General features: G+C 46.0%; 1 protein-coding gene across 1 annotated transcript in view; it reads left to right on the plus strand.

The window, feature by feature from the left end:
- LOC115075631 overlaps positions 1–22,518 on the plus strand; it is a 169,866-nt gene that overhangs the window by 29,754 nt on the left and 117,594 nt on the right. The window contains exons 5-6 of the mRNA XM_029576203.1: positions 13,298–13,675; positions 13,890–14,201. Coding sequence (XP_029432063.1) covers positions 13,298–13,675; positions 13,890–14,201 — 690 coding nt within the window. The remainder of the gene's footprint in view (positions 1–13,297; positions 13,676–13,889; positions 14,202–22,518) is intronic.

Below are 22,518 nucleotides of genomic sequence, written 5' to 3' on the forward strand. Positions count from 1 at the left end.
CTGTTCACAGCTCCTCACAAGTTGACTGTTGGTGGTCCCGTTGACCGTTTGTTTACTTATATCTTTCTCTGTTCCTTTTTGGGGACGGATCTGGATCCAAAATGTTGTGTTTTGCTTTTGGGCTTTGCTATGCGTAATACTGAGCTCCAGCAGAGGGTGCACTACTCTATATGCTGACGCTCTCAAACTCTGTTCTGACTCCATCTGCTGGTCGGGGGATATAACCCACTGTCTGGACTGATCCATGGTACTATAGGAACGAAAATTAGAAGGTAAGGAATAATTTTCTTATAAAGCTGCACCCAGCTTTCTGTTTGTTTTCACTCTTTTAGAATTGGACTTCCTGTAATCAAATTTGAATCAGTAATCCTCCTGGAAAATGAAGGTTACAGAGTGGACATGGCTTCCCCTTCCCTCCTACCACCCATGAAATATAATTTGATTACCCAATCATTTAGCATACTGTCAGTCTCTGTCACCCGGGAGCCAGCACTTGAAGTTACTTCCACCTCCTTCTCACCCGCAGCGTCTCTCGCTCACTTTCCCTTTCCTGATCACATCCTAACCCCCCCCCCCCCCCACACACACACACACACACACATATACTCTCTTTCTTTTCTCATCTTCTCTCCCCTTTAGAAAGAGAAATTTTCATTTTTAGTATTCCTTTCCATTGGTCATGGTAGCTTACAGCATTTTTAGAAATTAGATGCAATCATCATGCCAGTACCCAAATAGTTTACAATCTGCCTGGGTAACCTATCCCCATACCTCCTCTCTCTGTAAGATCATTAATGCAAAGAAAACTATTCTTAAAATCTGGAAGGGAAAGATGAAATATTTACTACTCCGTCCATTTCATGTATAAGCCTTGAAGAGAATCATTAACTTCTACCAGGAGTAAAAGCTTGGAGAAATGGGCTACCAAGGGGCACTGTTTTTTCCCCTGTGGTTGTTGTCTGCTCTTAAAAAGGCAAAGATATCCCTCACCCATTCATCTGCCCCTCTAGGCCAAGAACACAGGGCCCTGGATGCTCTGGGTAGGAGAGTTTTTCAAGGAGGAATGCTCATTGCTCGAATTGCCTCATACCAGTTGTACATGTGCCAGTACAACAGGAACCTACGGAAACAGATTCAAATGCTGGCAGAGGACCTACCTCAAAAGCAACAGGAGGCACTAGTGGCAGTGGCTTAGAAAGGTCTGGAAACCAGAAAACACGAAGTGAAGAGAAGCTAATGTCTTTGAGACTTAATAGATCAGCCAGGATGTCAGTTACGAGCATTTGCACCTAGGGATGTGCATTCATTTTCAATGCATGGGCAATCCGCAATGCATAGGTCCTATTCATTGTATTTGTGGGTTCGTGAAACACATCGCAATCCCCCACAAATAAAAAATATCATATTGGTTTCATTCTTTTGGCTCACAGTGATTTCTTAGCGGCCGTTTGAAATAGGAGAAGGCCATGTGGGAGTATCCATAGCAAAAACTTGCCCTTTCCTGTGAGTCATAAGTGACCTCACAGCCCTGGCATAGAGTGGGTCAGACAGGTTGGCAAGGAGACTAGAATACAACCTATCAGAGTTAAGCATTTTTCTAATGCAGCCAATCACCGCTCTCACTGCCACTAAGTATGAGTGACCTTTGTTGAAGCCTTGCAGAATGGTGTCTGTGAGGGAGAATAGGAGGGTTTCTGGATTGTAGAGTTTACGGAAACCAAATTGAGAAGGGAAGAGGATGTTATGTGTCTCAAGGTGATCGGAGAGCTGAGAGTTTACTGCTTTTTCAATCACTTTGGATAAGAGTGGAAGGTTGGAGATGGGTCAGAAGTTGGCGAGGTCATTGGGGTCGAGATTAGGCTTCTTAAAAAGGGGTTTCATGGTGGCTTGCTTAAGGGAGTCAGGTATAATTCCTGAGGACAGAGAGGAGTTTATGATGTCAGCGAAAGGTTTTGCTCTGTTGCATGGGATAGATAGTAGTGCTTTGGTAGGTATGGTGTCAGAGTGGTGTTGGGCTGGTTTTATTTTTTTGAGTGTTGTTTCAATTTCAGAGGATGTGGTCAGTTCAAAGGTATTAAAAGGGGTTTGTGAGATGGTGGTATGTCGGAGTCTGAGGCGGGTCAGGATGCGGCCTGGAAGTCGGGGGCGGCTGAGTCCGAGGCAGAGGGCCGAGAAGACAGCGTCTGGATGGAAGGGCTGTGAGGGGAAAGCATTGTATGAATTTATTAGCTTTTTCCCTGAAGTAGAGGGCAAGTTTGTCACATTTCGCTTGTGTGTCTGCGGTTGTTGGGGTGGGATTGGGAGGCTTGGTGAGCTCAGATACATAGGAGAAGAGGGCTTTCGCATTGAATTGTAGATCATGTATTCTGATTGCATAGAAGTCTTGCTTAGTTTTAAGTATAGCAGTACGGTATTTGTTTAAGGTGGACTTGTAATTGGACAAGCAGGAAAGAGTGGGGTCATTGCGTCATTTTTTTTCCAGGGGTCTTAGGGCTTGTTTGAGTTTCTTGAGTTCGGTCGAGTACCAGTGCTTTTTTGTGTTGTTGGAAGTGTTTAGTACTTTTGTGGTGAGGGGGCATAGCGAGTTGGCAGTGTTGGAGGTGATCTTGTTCCAGGATTAGATGGCTGTTTCTGTGTCTGATAGGTCAAGTTTATCTAGGCTGTTGGAGAGGGTTGTAATAAGGTCATCTCTACTGCAAGGTTTCCTGAATTTGATAGTTTTGTTGGAGTGGGGATCTGAGTGTTTGTTGTTTATGGAGAACGGGGCTGAAAGCAAAGAATGGCCAGACCAGGGTATAGGGGTGCAAGAGGGGGCTGCCTTGGATTGGATATGTGAGTTAATGAAGTTTAAATCAAGGGTATGGCCAGCTTTGTGTGTGGGAATGTTGAATATTTGGAGGAAGCCCATGGCTGTGAGAGAGGAGAGGAGGGCCTTGCATGTGGGTGTGCAGGTGGTGGCGTCAATTTATTATTATTTATTTATTTAAGTTTTTTTATATACCGGCATTCAAGACTGGTAGTCCCATCATGCTGGTTCACATAGAACAGGAGTGCAAATTAAACTGAAACTTAAACCATAGTGCAGAAAAAGCAGTTATATATAACAGGGGTAATAGAACTGGGTGAAGGAAAAAGAAAAGAATATAAATGACCGTGGAATTGAAGATGATGGGTTTTGATTGTTAGGAGTTAAATCGTGTTGGTGTTAGGAAATGCCTGATTGAACAGCCAAGTCTTGAGTCTTTTCTTGAAGGTTGAGAGGCTGGGTTCCGTTCTGAGATCTGGGGGGATGGAGTTCCATAAGGTTGGACCAGCAGTAGAGAGGGCCCGGTCTCTTAACGTAATGTGTTTGGTGGTTGTGGCTGGGGGAACTTGAAGTAGTCCTTTGTATGCGTCTCTTGTCGGTCTTGTTGAAGTGTGTAATCGGAGGGGGAAACATAGGACAATTGGTGCTAGTTGATGGATGTTTTTGTATATGGTAAGAATTGCCTTGTAAATTATTCTGAAGTGTATGGGTAGCCAGTGGAGTCCCATTAGTATAGGGGTTATGTGGTCTCTTTTCCTGGTGTTAGTGAGTACTCGGGCAGAGGCATTTTGAACCTTCTGAAGTGGTTTGGTGTGTGATGCAGGGAGACCAAGCAAGATGGTGTTACAATAGTCCAGCTTTGCGAAGATAATAGATTGTAGAATCTTTCTGAAGTCGTGAGCGTGGAAAAGTGGTCTTATTCTTTTCAGCACTTGGAGTTTATAAAAGCAGTCTTTTGTGGTTTTGCTGATGGTAGCTTTCAAGTTCAGGCGATTGTCAATTAGTACTCCTAGATCTCTCACTTGAGTGGTTTTTGGAGTGACTGTATGAGAGGACATGATAGAGCTATTCTCTGGTGTGATGAGCAGTAGTTCCGTTTTGCATGAGATTAGTACCAGGTTGAGACTTGAGAGAAGCTGTTTGATATTTTGGAGGCATGTTTCCCAATGGGACAGTGTTTTCTCGAGGGACTCCTTGATGGGGATCAGGACCTGGATGTCATCAGCGTAGAGGAAATGTTTGAGATTGAGGTTAGTGAGAAGTTGACATAAGGGTAGCAGGTATATGTTAAATAGGGTAGGAGACAGGGAAGAGCCCTGAGGGACTCCTACTGATGCGGTGTAGAGTGAGGATTCTTTATTCTGGATCTTAACCTTGTATCCTCTATTGCTGAGGAAGGTTCTGAACCATGAAAGGGCAGTGCCTGTGATACCTAAGGCGCCTAGCTGGTTGATGAGAAGGGAGTGGTTGACGGTGTCAAAAGCTGACGAAAGGTCCAGTAGGATCAGAAGGAATGCTTGTCCTTTGTCGAGGCCCAAGATGATGTAGTCTGTCATGGAGATGAGAAGGGCTTCTGTACATAAAGCTTTGCGGAATCCGTATTGTGATGGGAATAGGAGGTTGTTGTCTTCAATGTAGTTTGAGAGCCGTGTGTTTACCAGTTTTTCCATAATCTTGGCTATGAAGGGGAGGTTAGCGATCGGTCAATAGTTGTTGGAGTCAACATGGAGGTTTAAGTCGCCGAGGATAATGGCCGGGCTGTTGAGATCAATGTTTTGCATGATAAATTCAGTGAGTGGTGAAGGGTTGTTTTCAAGTAGACCTGGGGGAGGGGGGGTATATATAAGGCATATTTGTAAGTGAGATGCCTTAAAAAGGCCAATTTCTAGTTTAGAAGTTGTGAAACGGGGTGTGTGAGGTAAATTTAAGTTCTTTTTTTGCCACTAGTAGGAGTCCTCCACCTTTTCTTTTAGGTCGAGGTATAGAGAATATGTCATAGCGTTGTAAGGGTAGTTGATTCAGAAGAACAGTATCTGTTTCTTTGAGCCAGGTTTCAGTGAGGGCCATTATGTCCGGGTTAGAATCAAAGAGGATGTCGTGGAGGATGGGTATTTTTTTTTAGATGGATTGGGAATTGCAGAGTAGTAGGGTAAAGGCAGTGAGGCCTAGGAACTGTGTGAGGGGGGAGAGCATGATGGGAAGTAGAGTTCTGGGATATGGGGTGGTAGGAATAGTAGCTGGTTTCCTAAGGTTATAGGGCCATTGGTTGAGGCTGGGGATTGAGCGTGTCAGCATGATAGCGGAGGTGGGAAGGCTTGCTGAGGGTTGGAGATTGTGGGGAGGAGGTGTTCAAAGCAGAGGAGTGGTAAAAGGAGAAGGAAAGAGTGAGTGGGTGGTAGAGTGATATAGAATATGCAGTGGGTAGAGGTATAGTTGAGGTATCGAAGCGGGGTGAAGTGTAAGGGATGGTGAATGTGGTGTTAGGCTGGAGCGGTATGAGATGTGGGCAATGGATAAGCCGAGAGGAATTGTACGTAGTTGAGGGGTGGGAGGGGGGAGAGGGAAGCGCAAAGGGGCACGCTAAGGGGCAGGCCCCTTTTGTCGCGTGCGGCACCAAGGCTCCCCGGCGCTCTTATATCGATCTGTCCCTCATCGCTCTCGTTCTGATGCGGTCCATCGGTCTGTGAGCGGAGTCGGAGGTGGGTCAGGACGCGGCCTAGAAGTCGGGGGTGGCTGAGTCCGCGGCGGAGGGCCGAGAAGAAGGCGTCTGGTGACCGGGGCGGTGGGCAGGTCCGCACAAAGGGCCTCAGGTCCGTTCGGGGTGTTCAGCGTGGTCCTACTGTAACCGTCTCTTTTTAGTCAGTAAGGAGGTCCAGACAACTGATCCGTAAAGATAGACTTTTATTGCCAGCAAGATGCAGCTAAGACAAAGGCTCAGTACAACTGCATGCCCCTCCCCTTCAGGAGCAGACTCTTATGCACTTTACAGTTCTTATCTTTTACACATGCGTTCTAAGCATTGCTGAGCAAGCATATTCCGGCTGAAGGGGCTACTGACCCCCTCCCTAGACACCCTGGAACTTTCGTGAAACTTCTCCCATGTTCTGCAGGAGAGGCTGCTGGGACTTGCAGTTCTGGAAAGGAATTCGTGAGTCTGCAGTAATACAGCCCATCACATAATACATCCATTGTTCTAATCTAGGTTACAGCAGTGAAAGCTTATCAGAGAATAAGAACAGCGAAGCCAAAAAAATGAAAATGTGCAATGTGCTGACAGAGAGTTTCTCAATGTCCTAATTACAGCTGTATTGCAGACTGTAAGTAAACCCGTCATGAAGCAGGGAATTCTGGTACATGAAGTCCTTTGTCAGGTTGAAGCGTTCAGACCCCTTCATTCCCCCCTTTGATACTTATCATTCTTTATGAAAAGTATCACACCATCACAACGCAACTGTGGAGCTGAAAGAACCAGAAACAAGAAAAATTAGCAATTTGAGTTCTCAGGGGGCCCTAATTTCCCAAACAGTCCGATGGTTTCTTCACGGGTTTGAGACGGATGGGCCCTATTGGCTCCACCCCCCTTTGTAGCCCGAACTTGTCATGTATGGGAAGATGGCCCAGGATAAAACCTGAGGATGGTTAAACAGGTTCTATAAGTTCAGAGGAATACATGTACAGTGACAGGAGCTGCGTGGCTGTTTTGCGTTCAGCAATGTCCTTCATCACCCGACGAAGGCGGTTTGAGCAAGAAAGGAATAATTCAGGGTCCTAAAAGACAAAACAGAATTAAACTGGCTGGGATAACAAACAAGCTCTTAAATCCACCGATCATGGAAAACCAACCACGGAATCCATTGGTCCAGTCCCATGCACTATTCCACTGCTGGACAGGGACGTGTGCCATCTTGACCATGCGATCAGTGATGTCTTGGATAACCTTGTTTTGGTCATCTACCTGTAAACAACAATTGGAGAGGTTAAATGTTCCACAAACCCTCCTTCCTGGGCCAGAGGATAATCTAAAACCAATCTATTCTGGTACACTGCAGTCATAATTTTGGTATTTTGTTTTGCCCAGAGTTTAAGAGCGAAAGCAGTCGTTGGTGATGAGCTCCAGGACTGCCTGAAGCCTGATGATTCGATGCAATTAATACTGCTTGGAAGGGTTCCCGAGTTGCCCCTTTTTGCTGCTTCATCTGCTCTCTGATTTCCTTGACAATAGGGTTTGATTTCCTGGTGTGTGCTTTGCAATGCATTACAGCCACCTTGCGAGGAAGCCAAACTGCGTCTAGTAATTCACGTACTTCTGATGCATTGTTCAATTGTTTTCCCTCTATAATGCTCCATGCACTTGAATTGTAAGGAAGGCATATTTAGAGTCTGTATAGATATTTACAGTTTGTCCTTCTGCCAACTGCAGAGCTCGAGTAAGGGCAATTAGTTCAGCGTTTTGTGCAGACGTTCCTGGGGGAAGAGGTTGAGCCTCAATGATTTCATCTTCGGATACAACAGCATATCCAGCAGAACGTATCTCATGAATGATTTGGCTGCTCCCATCAGTGAATAAAGTCCAAGCTCCTTGCCAGGGTTGATCCCTCAGGTCTGGTCTACTGGAATGTATTGTAGTCATGACTTCTTCACAATCATGGGCAACTGGTTCAGGTGCCGGCATAAGAGTGGCCGGGTTCAAGTTTTTGCTGTCTTGTATTTGAATTTCAGGTGTTTCACACAGTAAGGCTTAATACTTGACGAGACGTGAATTAGTCATTCATTTTGGTCCATGGGTCTCTAGCAGTCCTTGAATGGTGTGGGGAGTTGTTACGTTCAGAGTTTGACCAAAAGTTAATTTGACTGCTTCTGGAATTAGTAAGCATGCAGCCGCAATGCTTCGAAGACAACCTGGCCATCCTTTTGCAACATTGTCCATTCCTTTTGACAGATATGCAACAGGTCGTTCCTATGATTCTAGAGTTTGAGTCAATACCCCAATGGCCATTCCTTTCTTTTCATCGACGAATAGATGAAATGGTTTCAGTACATCTGGTAACCCTAGAGCTGGGGGTTCAATCAAGGCTTCTTTTAGTTGACGTAAGCTTGCCAGTTCGTTTCCTTCCCATTGGAAGGGTTGAGATTCTGCCTCTTTACCCCGCAGCTTGTCGTACAGGGGTTGGGCAATAACTGCATAGTTAGCAATCCACAGCCTACAGTATCCTGCAGCTCCAAGGAACGCCCGGAGCTCTTTCTTGCAAGTGGGTACAGGTTGATCTCTTATAGAACTGGTGCGAGAAATCCCCAGACATCGGGTTCCTCCACGTATTTGGAAGCCTAAATACTCTACTTCCAATTCACAGATTTGCGCTTTCTTTTTACTTGCACGATACCCTTTTGAGTACAACGTCTTTAGCAGCTGAAGAGTGGATACCGCACATTCGAGGTACGTCTCTCGAAACAACAGAAGGTCATCCACGTATTGTATGACTGGCCCATACTTTACTTGATACATCTTTAAGTCTTTTGCCAGTTGCTCACCGAACAGCGTAGGTGAGTGCCTAAACCCTTGAGGCAACCGAGTCCATGTGTACTGCTGCTTTACTCCAGTATCTGCATCTTCCCATGTGAAAGCAAAAATCTTTTGACATTCCTCCGCCACCGGGACGGAGAAGAAGGCATCTTTGAGATCAATGACACTGTACCACTTTGATGCAGGAGAGACTTGAGCCAAGATTGAATATGAATTTGGCACGAGGGCTACTAGATCTTCTACTTGACTATTCACTTTTCTTAAGTCTTGTACTGGTCGATAGTCATTTGATCCAGGCTTCTTTACTGGCAACAAAGGGGTGTTCCAAGCAGATCGGATTCGCCGGAGAATGCCCAAATCATACAGTCTTTGCAGGTGTATCTGGATTCCTTGTCTGGCCATATATGGAATGGGGTATTGAGGTTGATTAATCACCTGTGCATTCTGTTTCATCTCTATCCATATGGGGGTAGCGTCGATAGCTATTCCTCCCGGGTTCTGTTCGAACCATACTTGGGGTAAACTATCCATCAGTTGTCTTCGTTTTTGTTGAGGGGGGTGTTGTTTTCATATCGATGTTCGATGGTTCGTTCGACTATGGGAAGATGTAGTCTCCATTCTTCTTGGAGGGGATAGATGAGTATCACTGGATGGTCCCCGAAGGAGGCTTTAACTTCCCCTGTTGGTTGAAATCTCAATGTGGTCTGAGGCTTACACAGCAGGTTCCATCCGATAAGGGATACCATGGTCCCGCCTACTTGTATAGTTCATTCTTTCTGCAGAGGGGCAGTGAGTACCTGACCTGAGGCACCCACTATAGAAACAGTCTCTTTCGTCGGGGGGGCCGATTGGTGCAGTCATGACAGATCGTTGGCCTCTGAGTCCAACAGGCCCCTGATTTTTGTTGTGTTACCTCGTGGATCTCCACCAGAGGGTCAGTGGGGATTCTTCCCTCCCGGTCTCTTCAGGCTGTATGCTCCTTGTCGCCTCCCCCGCCATCTGCCAGTGGGGGTTGTCCGATCTCCTTCCTCCTCGGCCCCTTTGTGTCGGTGCAGGTCCATTTTTGTCGTTAGTATTCACTGCAGGGCTCCCGTATTTCTTTTGCCATTCTTCACAGTCTCTCTTCCAATGGCCTTCATTTTTGCAGTACGCACACTGATTCTTTCCCAAAGGGGGGGTCTTGTTCCCCCTCCTCTTCGCGGTCTGCCATTGTCTTGGCTCCTTCCCGTCCGCGTGTCCTCGAGAGCGGCGGCTAACAGTCACTTTCTCCTTCATGTCTCTACTTGCTTCTCTCTTTTCTCTTCCACTTCTCTATTTCCACATACTTGGTCTGCTATAGCTTTTAACTGGCTGAGGCTCATGCCCTCAAAGCCTTCGGCCTTCTGCAGCTTCTTTCGGATGTCGGGTCTCTATTATTAAGTTCCTGGTTGCAGGGACGGGCCCTTTTCTTCTCTTCCTGAACCCTGTTCCAATACACCTCAAAATATGATGAAAAGATCACAGTCCATCTGGAAATTGAATAGGTGACCTGCGCCTGGAGGCAAATCAGTTCTGACGAGGCTGAGAAGCTGCAAAACATTGCTTCCTTCATACTTGTAAGTTTGGCATTGGGTTAATTCAATAAAGTAAACCTGGATCTGCAGGCAAGGATCCAAGGGGGGCGCTTTAGGTGTGCAGGAGTGATGATCAAACCCTTGGAAGCCTTGTATCAATTACATTGCAAACACTAAGAACATATGGTAATAGCCAGAGCCCAGCCCCCACCAGTGGTAAAAGAACATAATTGCAATATATATATATATGTGTGTGGGGGCCACTACTTTATCATTTGGGCCGACTCATATTTGCTCTTGTTCCTAATCTTGCATAGTGGCCCTTTCTCTTGCCCACAACTTCCAATAATCCTTATCTTGCGCCTGCCACTGAATCAAAATTTTTAATATTAAGTCTTTGTTTTCTCCGTTTTTTGTTTTTTGTTTTTTTTTTTTTTACAAACGGCATCCTGTAATTCCCACAGTCAGCGCTGCACATGCTTGGCTGTCTTATCTTGCCAGTTCCTTAAAACAGGGAGTAGCTCTGCATATTTAACTACTGCTAGCCAAAGAAGCAACAAGAAAAACTTTAACAAAGAACCCATTCTTAATCATTTCTCTAAATTTCCCAGAGACAGCTTCAAAATAAACTGCGTCAGCAAAAGAGAGTTCATACTTTATCATGCGTTCCAATGTAACTTTTAAATAACAGATAATATATAGGAGACAAGTAAGAACAATAATTAACATGGTATTAGAGAATAGAAAGATAAGCATAGGGAGGACACTGGGATAGAAGATATGAGAAAACTGAAAGCTTCTGATTAACGTCAGCATTGAAACGCACAGCCATATTGAATGCACTACGCACTGGCTCAACGTCTTTTTTTTTTTTTTCCTCTGGCTCGATTCCCTCCTCTCTCCTGCAATTATCTCTGCCATTAACCCTTAACTGCCATCAAGTTCTAAACTTCAACACCAGTAAATGCATTCTCCAGTAATCAAATCAGTATTTTAACTTAACACTGTACATTAATTTGTTGTATAGTAGTCTTGTGCAGCATCTGTAAACCAAAATCTCTTATTAGGGTTTAAAACAATTAAAACAATTAAAAAAATCCCTGGTACATGTGCTTGCAATTCACAGATAGCAGTTACATACATTACAATCCTTAATTAATAATGGGGACTTCCAGTTCCCCATTTTGTGCGCCTGAGCCACCATTACGAGGGCGGCTCCCTCCACTAACTTCTTTGCCCACGACGGAGGATTTTCAATAACTGCAATCCAAGCAGTTATGTACGGTATATCCTCAGGGCAACCCGGATTCCCTTCTCGTATAACTATATTCTGGACCCTTGTGGCCGTTTGGAAATCGAAAGTTCCTACCGGAGGCCAATTTACACACAAACTGGGCCACCTATGGGTGCATCGTTGAATCATTCCGGGTTTAGTACATTTATGTCTATCGAACTCTTCCCTATAGTGTTCCGTCATGACTTTTAATGGAGTCGAACCGCCCCCTCCCATCAGGATAGAATTCACAGACAAAGGAGGGAAGGGAAGACGGATAGGTAAGGGGTCCGTACCCGTCAGACACAAAAGGGTCACAATCGCCCCGACTAGGACGCAGTCAGCCCGGCCTAGAACTGCGAGGCCATTCACTCTCTTTCACACAACAAGAAACCTATTCCCACTATCGTATGCGTTACTTCTTTTTCCTCTTTTTATGCGCGTGGCTTTCGGAATGCAATTCCTACCAAACCACCGCTTGGGGTGTGATCAAAGCCCCCTCGGTCCCCTCACGGATGGACCGGTTATTTGCTACTCTTTTAGCTATTCTTCACTTTTCCCATCATTCCCATAATACTCGCCTGCAGGGTTCTTCCGAACGTCATGAAAGCCTTCTTCCCGGATCACCAGCCCAAAGGTCTCAGAGGATCTCCGTGGAATGACCCCCTCAGATACCTGATCACTGAACTCAGCGGTGGCCACTCACCAGGCAAGTCTGGGGGATCACTCCGCCACAAAATCCCCTGGACCAACTGGGGGGCTAAAATAGCGTCCCCGGTACCTCCTGGCTGGCTCGCCAAATGTAACCGTCTCTTTTTAGTCAGTAAGGAGGTCCAGACAACTGATCCGTAAAGATAGACTTTTATTGCCAGCAAGATGCAGCTAAGACAAAGGCTCAGTACAACTGCATGCCCCTCCCCTTCAGGAGCAGACTCTTATGCACTTTACAGTTCTTATCTTTTACACATGCGTTCTAAGCATTGCTGAGCAAGCATATTCTGGCTGAAGGGGCTACTGACCCCCTCCCTAGACACCCTGGAACTTTCGTGAAACTTCTCCCATGTTCTGCAGGAGAGGCTGCTGGGACTTGCAGTTCTGGAAAGGAATTCGTGAGTCTGCAGTAATACAGCCCATCACAGAATACATCCATTGTTCTAATCTAGGTTACAGCAGTGAAAGCTTATCAGAGAATAAGAACAGCGAAGCCAAAAAAATGAAAATGTGCAATGTGCTGACAGAGAGTTTCTCAATGTCCTAATTACAGCTGTATTGCAGACTGTAAGTAAACCCGTCATGAAGCAGGGAATTCTGGTACATGAAGTCCTTTGTCAGGTTGAAGCGTTCAGACCCCTTCACTACTGTCCGGGAAGGATCCGGTGGTCAGTGTGGTCTGAAACGGCTAGGCAGATGGACGGTAGGGATGACTCGAGGTGGCAAGGCCTCACCTTGATCAGCGGTTGGCTCCGGGTCGGTCCTGGTGGGACGCGAGGCACAGAAGGAAAGGGCTGTTCCAGGGCTATGGGAGGATAAGTATGAAGCAGATACAGACTGCAGCAGGAGCAAGAGGAACACATTAAAGGCTGCCAGATTCATCAGAGATCTGTAGATGCTTTTATTCCTCTTCTGAATCAGGGAAGAGTCTCATCAGATCAAATACAGAATCTTCTCTGTCATGGATAGGCCATCTCCCAGAGGTCGAAGAGAAAGTAGAAAGTCTGAATCCTGCACCTGGGTTTTAGGCTCAGCCTCACCCAAGAAGGAGTGTTCATGCCTCATGCCTCATGCCTCCATTGCCTCAGGTACAAAACTTAGATTGTATGCCCTCTGGGGATAGGGAAATACCTACAGTACCTGAATGTAAACTGGTGTGATATCTCAATTGAGATCAAATGTCGGTAGAATAAAAAAATACTAAATAAATGTTAACAAAGACTCTTAATTTCAGGATTTTAAGCAGAAATGATTAAAACATTTGAAAAAGCCTTATTTATAGGTACCGTTGTTAGTAGCTGGTCAGATTGTCTGTGTTTAATGCTGCAGTTCTAATCTGTTATGAGCATTTGGATCTGAGCCATGTGTTGAAATTGATATTCAATCTGAAATGCTGTACATTTGTAACACTAAATATCTTACTCCCTCTGCAGGTTCCCCCTGCCATGACAGGCACACAGTTGATTATGCAAATGTCAGTGCTGCGGTATCTGATGAAGTGGGAATGTGTGTGGTCATCATGTGTCAGTTCACTTTCCCATTGAATGTCACATTAGGAAAGGTTTTTCATGGATATTGGTTCAGGGAGGGAGATTCCTCTCAAGGAAACCCCGTAGCAAGTACTAATATATCTACAAAAGTGGATGAACGTACCAGTGGTCGCTTTAACATCATCGGCAACATATCTAAATGTGACTGCACCTTAAGGATTGATGATGCCATGAAAGAGGATACTGGCAGATATTACTTCAGGTTTGAGGGAGGATATATGCATAGTTACGTATCACAACCTGCTTCTGTCACTATAAGAGGTAAGTATGTTTTGCGTTTCTGACTTCCTAAAATATTCTTTAGCCTTTACATTAAATGCAAAAAACATATGCCATTCATGTTGCTGCAGTAGTGATGAGATGAGCACATGACAGTAATATCACATACTTGTCCTTGGCACTGGCTTCTCTTTGCTGCTAGTGTTAACTACAGAGCTCAGTGATGTGGCAGTATCATTTTCTATATCTTGTTTAGATTTCACAAATGAGCCCGAGTTCTCGATCCAGATCCCTGAGATGCTGGAGCCAGATGTAACACTGACTATCAACTGCACAGCTCCGGGGAGGTGTTCGGGAACCACTCCTATCATCACCTGGATAAAAGCTTTAACTATAGCTGATTCCACGACCAACACAACATCTTCTTATAACGATGGAACATTCAGCTATTCATCCAGTTTCACCTTTACTACATCTACGTTTGACCATAGGAAAAACCTGACCTGTTTGGTGTATTACCCTGGGGTGAAAATGTCCACAGAGAAAACTGTCACCTTAAATGTGAAGAGTAAGTAGCTTGCTTCTATTGTATAAAACACTGTGACAGAATAATCTGTTTTTCCCAAGTCACTTTTTCATAAATATTAAAGAGCCCTGCACAGTTTGTACTGCAGAAGCGCTGTCTGCTTCTATCTGTACTGAGCCAAAACCCAATAAAGCTGCACCCAGCTTTCTGTTTGTTTTCACCCTTTTAGAATTGGACTTTCTGTAATCAAATTTGAATCAGTAATCCTCCTGGAAAATGAAAGTTACAGAGTGGACATGGTTTCCCCTTCCCTCCTACCACCCATGAAATATAATTTGATTACCCAATCATTTAGCATACTGTCAGTCTCTGTCACCCGGGAGCCAGCACTTGAAGTTACTTCCACCTCCTTCTCACCCGCAGCGTCTCTCGCTCACTTTCCCTTTCCTGATCACATCCTAACCCCCCCCCCCCCCCCGCGCCCCCCCCCCACACACACACACATACTCTCTTTCTTTTCTCATCTTCTCTCCCCTTTAGAAAGAGAAATTTTCATTTTTAGTATTCCTTTCCATTGCTCATGGTAGCTTACAGCATTTTTAGAAATTAGATGCAATCATCATGCCAGTACCCAAAGAGTTTACAATCTGCCTGGGTAACCTATCCCCATACCTCCTCTCTCTGTAAGATCATTAATGCAAAGAAAACTATTCTTAAAATCTGGAAGGGAAAGATGAAATATTTACTACTCCATCCATTTCATGTATAAGCCTTGAAGAGAATCATTAACTTTTACCGAGAGTAAAAGCTTGGAGAAATGGGCTAACAAGGGGCACTGTTTTTTCCCCTGTGGTTGTTGTCTGCTCTTAAAAAGGCAAAGAGATCCCTCACCCATTCATCCGCCCCTCTAGGCCAAGAACACAGGTCCCTGGATGCTCTGGGTAGGAGAGTTTTTCAAGGAGGAATGCTCATTGCTCGAATTGCCTCATACCAGTTGTACATGTGCCAGTACAACAGGAACCTACGGAAACAGATTCAAATGCTGGCAGAGAACCTACATCAACAGCAACAGGAGGCACTCTAGGCAGTGGCTTAGAAAGGTCTGGAAACCAGAAAACATGAGGTGAAGAGAACCTAATGTCTTTGAGACTTAATAGATCAGCCAGGATGTCAGTTACGAGCATTTGCACCTAGGGATGTGCATTCATTTTCAATGCATGCTCAATCCGCAATGCATAGGTCCTATTCATTGTATTTGTGGGTTCGTGAAACGCATCGCAATCCCCCACAAATACAACAAATCATATTAGTTTCATTCTTTTGGCTTGCAGTGATTTCTTAGCAGCCGTTTGAAATAGGAGAAGGCTATGTGGGAGTATCCATAGCAAAAACCTGCCCTTTCCTGTGAGTCATAAGTGACCTCACAGCCCTGACATAGAGTGGGTCAGACAGGTTGGCAAGGAGACTAGAATACAACCTATCAGAGTTAAGCATTTTTCAAATGCAGCCAATCACCGCTCTCACTCAGTGCTCTGTGACACTATTCCTGATGACGAAGCACTATTTATACCTTAAGCACGCGGCGTGCCACACACTTTCTTTGCAATGGAGGTCTGGGGAGATGGTCCGGTTATGGTGGCTTTACTCAGAAGTAGTCTGAGTGTCTCAAATCTGTATTCAGTTGCTAGCTGCTTTGATAGAATTTTCCATTGAAAAAGATATTTGTTAGATTTGGCTTCAGTGCCAGTTAGCCACTTTTTTTACCACACCTTTTTTTATTGATCTGAGATGGTCTCTCTGTGTCACTGAGAGAAGCTGCTAGCAGTGACATTTTTCCGGTTATTTTACCCCATGGGGTAGGTTGTAAGCAGGATTTGGGTGTTGTGGGTGGGAGATATATTCAATTTCTTGGTAGTTTGATAGAATTGCCATTGAAATAGATCTCTCATCGTTTTTGCTGCTGTGCCAAGCCAGTCTTTTTTGTTAACTGCAGTTTGTTTTTATTGAACTCACTGTCTCTCTGTGCTCTTTAAAGCCTAGAAGGCAGTGCCTGGGCATCAGTGGGCGCTGAGCAGTTTTGCAGACTCACATATATTGGGGCAGCAGTGCTCTCTGAAGCCAAATCCCCAGTAGGTCTCTTTTGGAAATGATTCTTTAAATTGAAATCCCTAGTAGGCAGGGACATCAAATCCATAATGTCAGAGAAAACTAGACGTGGTCGAGTAATTGGGACTGGCGGAGAAGGCACTTCAAAAGGCAGTGCCAGTCCCCCATTAAAGTTAAAAAGGGACCTGTTCCAATCTAAAATCTCTGCAGGGGCAGGCAGTTCCATCTGGAAAGAAATGAAATTTAAAGATGATGCTTCGCCACCATCTGTTTCTAACCCTGTAGGCTGAGTTATGCAAGACAAAATGGCGACACCCAAAAGCAGCAGTGTGAGAACAGACTCGACTTAGCGTTGAAAATGTAGCACAGGCACTGTTTGCTTCTGATTCTGATGAAGAATCATCTTGTGTGGGATTCTCATCATCAAAAATGGAAAAAGTAATAGCTGAAGAAGTTTTAGGAGGATTTGTTAGTCCTGTCTTTGCCTCCACTTCAGTGCTGCAGGGGAGAGACAAAACTGATCATTATGAGGAGGAAGAGCAGTCAGCACAGGCATAGACTATGACTGATGCCCCTGGCATTGCTTCTCAGGGTGCACCTACTACTTCAGCTCCAGTGCCAGCATACACCCCGAAGGCTATAGAGAAGGGATCAGAAAAGAAATCTGCGATCTGGAGCCACTTTAAAGTGACAGAGGACATGTGTTCTCACAGGACAAGCAGGATGGTAGTCCTCACAAATGGGTGACATCGAGGATGGAGCCCTGTACGGAAAACTTTTCTGTCAAAGTTTCAACAAGCTTTGACTGACACTGGCACACTGGGTGCACTGAGCATGCCCAGCCTGCAATTATCCCTGTGAGCCACAGGTGTCTCCCTCAGTCTTCTTTTTTCCGCTCTGCAGTCAGCATAGCGGTTGGAGCTCTGTGAGGATTTTTTAACTAATTACCTCATGGAAACACTTAACTTTTCACTTCAAAAAACACTTTTCCCTGCACAGGTCTCCCTCCGCGTATGTTTTTACGACGCTCGGTGAGTACTAATTCTTATTTTTCGGTCGGTTTCTGTCACTATCTTAAGGCTGTTAACTGACTGAAGCCTTCCCTTCCCCCATTTTTCAGTTAGCTTTAAACAGCTTGCGAGTATCTCTGTGACACTCTGCTTGCTTATGCTAGTGGGGTAGGGATTTTTTCCTTAACTTTAGGACCTCTGTAGCTTCAAGTCCTTCGTTCCCTGGTACCCTCACGCAGTCGATACCCTATCGCTACACCGGGACCCTCCTAAACCGCCCTGGGCTTTTATATGTCATCAGCGCCCCTCCCCCCACGGTGCCCTGATGCCTTTATCCATGTTTTTTGCTTTTCAGTGCTACCAGGCTTTTTCCTCCTACGCACTGTTTTTTTCCTTGGGCTTCCTCGGTGCCGTCCCTACCCGGATGCATGCCATTGACGCACACGCTGTTAGTCACTGCCATGCATACTCGGGTCGCCGCCACCGCTGCCCGAGACACTTTTTAACGATCCCAGGGTCACTTCATCGATGCCACCCCCCCTTTTGGGGATGCCATCGATGCCCCATCCTCCCCACCGATGTCCAGCCCTTTTCCATCGGTGGGCATCGGTGCCACATCGATTCGTCGGTGGGCATCGATGCCGGATGGTCCCCATCAGTGGACATCGGTGCCGGATGGTCCCCATCGATGGACATCGGTGCCGGATGGCTTGTCCATCGATGGCATTGGTGCCGGATGGCCGTCCGTCGATGGCATCGGTGCCAGGTCCTTTTGCATCGATGGACACCGATGCCCAGGTGTTTCATCCATGGGCATCTATGTTAGAATGCATCCATCGAGGGCAGTCGATGCCAGGCTGCTCCCATCGGTGAAATTCGATGCCCAGGTGGGTCCCATCGGTGGGTATCCATGCCGGCTCGATTCCGTGGATGGGCGTTGATGCCAATGCCAGCCTTATGGCTGGCATCGATGCCCATGCCGATTCCAGGACTGGCGTTGATGCCGGGATGGAATTCATCGACTGGGAGATCCATGCCATCGATTCCATACGTGTCCATATCGTTGCCACCGACACACGTGTCTGGGGCACCGATGCCATGTACACTTGGAAATCTGAGTCTGTCCAAATCGATACCGTCAACGTCTGTGGCCCTATAGTTGATGCCCGTGGCCATGCCACAAACGGCATAAATGCCCGCCTCCATGCATCGATGCCCTCGACACCTCCGTTTTCCTTCGGTGTCCTTGACGCCCTATTGATTCGACTTCGACTCAGTCGATGCCGGTATCTTTTTCAATAACGGCAATGTTTTTCGATTATTCGATTCCACATCGTTTCAAAGATACCTATGCCACTGCTGTCAGTGCCCGTCACTGTCATCATTCTCCTGGCCAGTCATCGACAATTTTTCATACCCATTTTGATGATATCCTCGAAGCCCCTTAGGTTGCCTTCAATATCGTCAATACCGATAGCACCGCCACATAATACCCTCGCCTCCTCACATTGCTCCACGCTTTGGGTTCTTTTTTAAGCCCCGTATTAGCTTAAGACACTCCATTGTGTCAGGAGCAGAGCAGGCGTGCTGACAGTTCGTCATCGATCGCCTTCCAGGACGACGAGGGCTTCCATCTCGGCGCTGGGGAAAGACCGGGCCGAGCACCGTGGCACCCATCATCGCCGACATCGTGATCGTCCGCTGCTGACGCCATCCAGCACATCAGTGCCATCCTTCTCCAGGCTGGACAACGCTCGGGCAGAGCGACATCACCACTGCCATCAGCACTGTTCCTACAGTTTTGGCAGTCCTTGGTGATCCAGAACTTCCGGATCCAGGTCCGACAGCTTCTGCATTGGCGTCACGACACATCGAGCCGCTGGGACGAGGGAAGGGAACATGAGTTCCGTTAGGGCTCCTCTGTTCCTGGCGTGCCCCACCGTCAAGTGGTGTGGGACTATGGCCATCTGTTACACTTAGCAGTCTAAACGCCACTCACGCCTGGCCTGTCTCCTCTGTACCTGTGCCACCATACCGGGTTTCAAAGCGAGATGGACGTTTACGTCCCCGGCCTTACCCTCGAGGACTCCGGAGACCGTCGGAGTCAACAATCTTCACCGGCTCGTCTTGCGGCGATCCACGTCGGATGGTAAGTACCCGCTTCGGCGGCATTCCCATAGAGTTGTGTTCTCCCATTCGGACCGTGGTTCGAAAAGTTCTGGGTCATGTGCCTTTTAGAACTGTATTAGTGTCACATATCGCTATGTTAGCTATGTTAGCCACAATATCAGGAGAACCCCTCTATCTTCTTGGGATTGCAGCAGGGCTTCTTCTCTTGTCAGTAACAAGTCCCTGTGCCGACCAATGCTCTGACTCTTGGTTCCCTCCCAACCAAGGTCCAGCTGCATTGGCTGATCTGCTAAACATGAGATTCAGCAACCATTGCCCCATGTACAAGTCCACCTTGAGGCCTGGCCACAGGTCTCAGTGTCTCCTTGTACAGCATACAGAAATGCGGGTACCACTTACCGCTCACACACCTGCAGGAGCCTACATGATATCCTCCATTGGGACACCTCCTGGTCTCCCATCTGGTCAGATATCAGAGCGGCCACCCCACCTTGTACCAAAGTCCCGGTACACTCCCCCAGGCGCTACGAAGTGCAGAGGGGAGAAGGGAGGGGGGTTGGGGAGTTTTAATTGCACTATTCTTTCTTTTAACAGAAAATAGTTACTCTCCGCACATCCTGGACCTAAGAAAATCCAACTTTCTTTAGACGTCACAGGTACAATGGTATCTTTGGTTACCATCACTCCATACTGCAGTAAGTACATTATTTTAATGTTTCTATGTGCTTTATGGTGAGTCAACATTACAACCCCAAGCTCTGCCGCTGGCACCAGCTTCGGTAAGTGAACTGTCTCTTGCATCACTGTTGGTGAATGCTGTTTTCTCTGTGGAGTGTAACATCATTCACTTTCCTTGCATAGACTACTGCTAACCACTTTCAGTACATGCAAGGAGCTCTCACTTTTTTCAGGACTCACTATACATTTACTAACTGGGATTACTGTCACTGCCATAAATCCCTTCTGTAACACTTCTGGACACCACAGTCTTAAGACCCTCTTGTCCAGCATGCGCACAGACATTCTGATACATTGTTATATGTCCCTGCGCATATTTTCCATAACCTCAGCCTTTCAACTTTTCATGGTTGGGCTATGGGGTTTCTTCCCACTATGCATTTTTCTCATAATTCAAAACTGCTATGGGTTATATTCAGTGACATTCTATACTCAATGGACCTAAGTGGTTTCATTGCTTTCGTCCCTGATTCTTATCCCAGTTCGAACTAGGACCTAGTCTCCTTCGACTCATGCTCGCAATTCCTTAGGGTTATAAAGTTTCTCCTGAAAGCTGTCAACCCATTATGCATCTATTGCACTCCAGCATAGTTTCTCATAAACTTCCTGGACGTTGCACCCATGAGTTATGCCCTTATGCCTTCCAATACTGCTTTTGCAACAATTCTTTGTGCATACAGACAGACAGCATAGGGACAATGTGCTTTCCAACTCATAAGCACGCATTACCTCTTAGCTGCTCTGCTAGACAGCTGCGCAGCTCTACCCTTGGCCCTTGTTCACTTCATGCGTCCTTGGGCCACATATCTAAGAGATTTAATGAACGCTCTATCAGACCTTCTCCACGTAGGTTCTATCCTCTCGAATGGTCTCAATTACATGTGTACAGGGCAAATCTTTTAACGCTGAGTTTAACTAAACTTTCCTCGGCGTCTGCATCATTCCATACGATGCACAGGTTCTGCTCCCTGCACATGTTTCCTATGCGTTCCCTTAGATGCCTTTTCTTCCCTCAAAGGCCTCTTCAATATATCTCTTCTGCTGCCTCTTGTAGCCAGCATTCTTCTAATGTTGAACTGGGATGGGGTTCAGTATTCTTTTCCCCACTCCCTGACTGAGATCAGTATGCTTTCCCATACTTCTCAATCCATCATATCAGTAACCTTTTATTCTCTCACCAGTCAGTCCCAAATCATAGACTTACTGATGTTCTTAGGTTCTGGTAGCGTCACAAAACCTTCTAAACATAAATCTTGCCGTTTAATATGGCAGGCTTTACCTCCTGACGCTAAAAAAAAAAAAAAAAAAAAAGAGGTATTACCCCTTTTACTTTTCCACCATTTTTTCTTACTCCCTCGGATTCTGTTCTCCAGACATCCTCCACATAGATACACCTTTCTCTTAGGAGGTGTATCGTTTTGGGAGTTGGGTTCCCGTTTTCGGTAATCCTCTCTGAGTCGGCTTACCATGGATTATCCACTGATCAAGCCGCCTCTATTTCTCTAATCACGGAATGAACATATATATTCTCCTTATAAGTCTCATACATTCTACGTTTGAGCCTTTCCATTCCTCTCTTCCACAGTTTGGCAAGGGAACTTCTTTCCCTCTTAATGTCTTTCCTGCCAGCAGGGTCCGTGAGTTACGCACTCTTTCCATACTCACCTGACTCCGTTCCTCTGCCACTGAGTAGTTCTACGCATTCAACTTTCTATCCTTTTCAGGTAGATGTTGTATCTCCTTTCCTCAGGAAATACTCTATTAATTTTTCCTAACCTCTCTCTCTCGCCCTAGGGAGAGACTGGGTTTTCCACATTCCTGGACAGTAATGCTGCGCTTACATTCTATCTACATTGCACTGCATTCCATGTGAATTCCACTTGACTCTTTCCTTCATGCAAGGGTCAAGCTGCTACTTCCAGTGGCCACACAGACCTAATCCTTCTGATTAAGTGGTCTATATTTCCTTTCCTACCAACAAGCAGACATTTCACTACAACACTGTGGGTATCCACATACTGTTGTGTCCGTCTTAGCCTTAACAGCTTCCCTTTGGTTACTGCTGCTTGTACTTTTTTATCAGGTTGCAGCCTGGAGTCCTCTCCATACCTTCGCAGCCTATTATTGCTTACATTTGACTAGCCGGCATGCTCCATGTTTGGCCAGTCCGCCTACTCTTACTTTTTTCAATTCACTACCCAACATCCTTCCACGAACCCATTATGGTGTTGCGGATGCCCTCCGTTCCCATTTCCACCTCAGTCGTTACGCCTTTGCGCATCTGCGGTGTATCTGGTGCATTCCCGGGCATCCTCAGCTCGGTACTCACCCATTTGTGAGGACTACCATCCTGCTTGTCCTGTGAGAAAGCAAAT

Source organism: Rhinatrema bivittatum, chromosome 14, assembly GCF_901001135.1.
Source record: "Rhinatrema bivittatum chromosome 14, aRhiBiv1.1, whole genome shotgun sequence".
NCBI lineage: Eukaryota > Metazoa > Chordata > Amphibia > Gymnophiona > Rhinatrematidae > Rhinatrema > Rhinatrema bivittatum.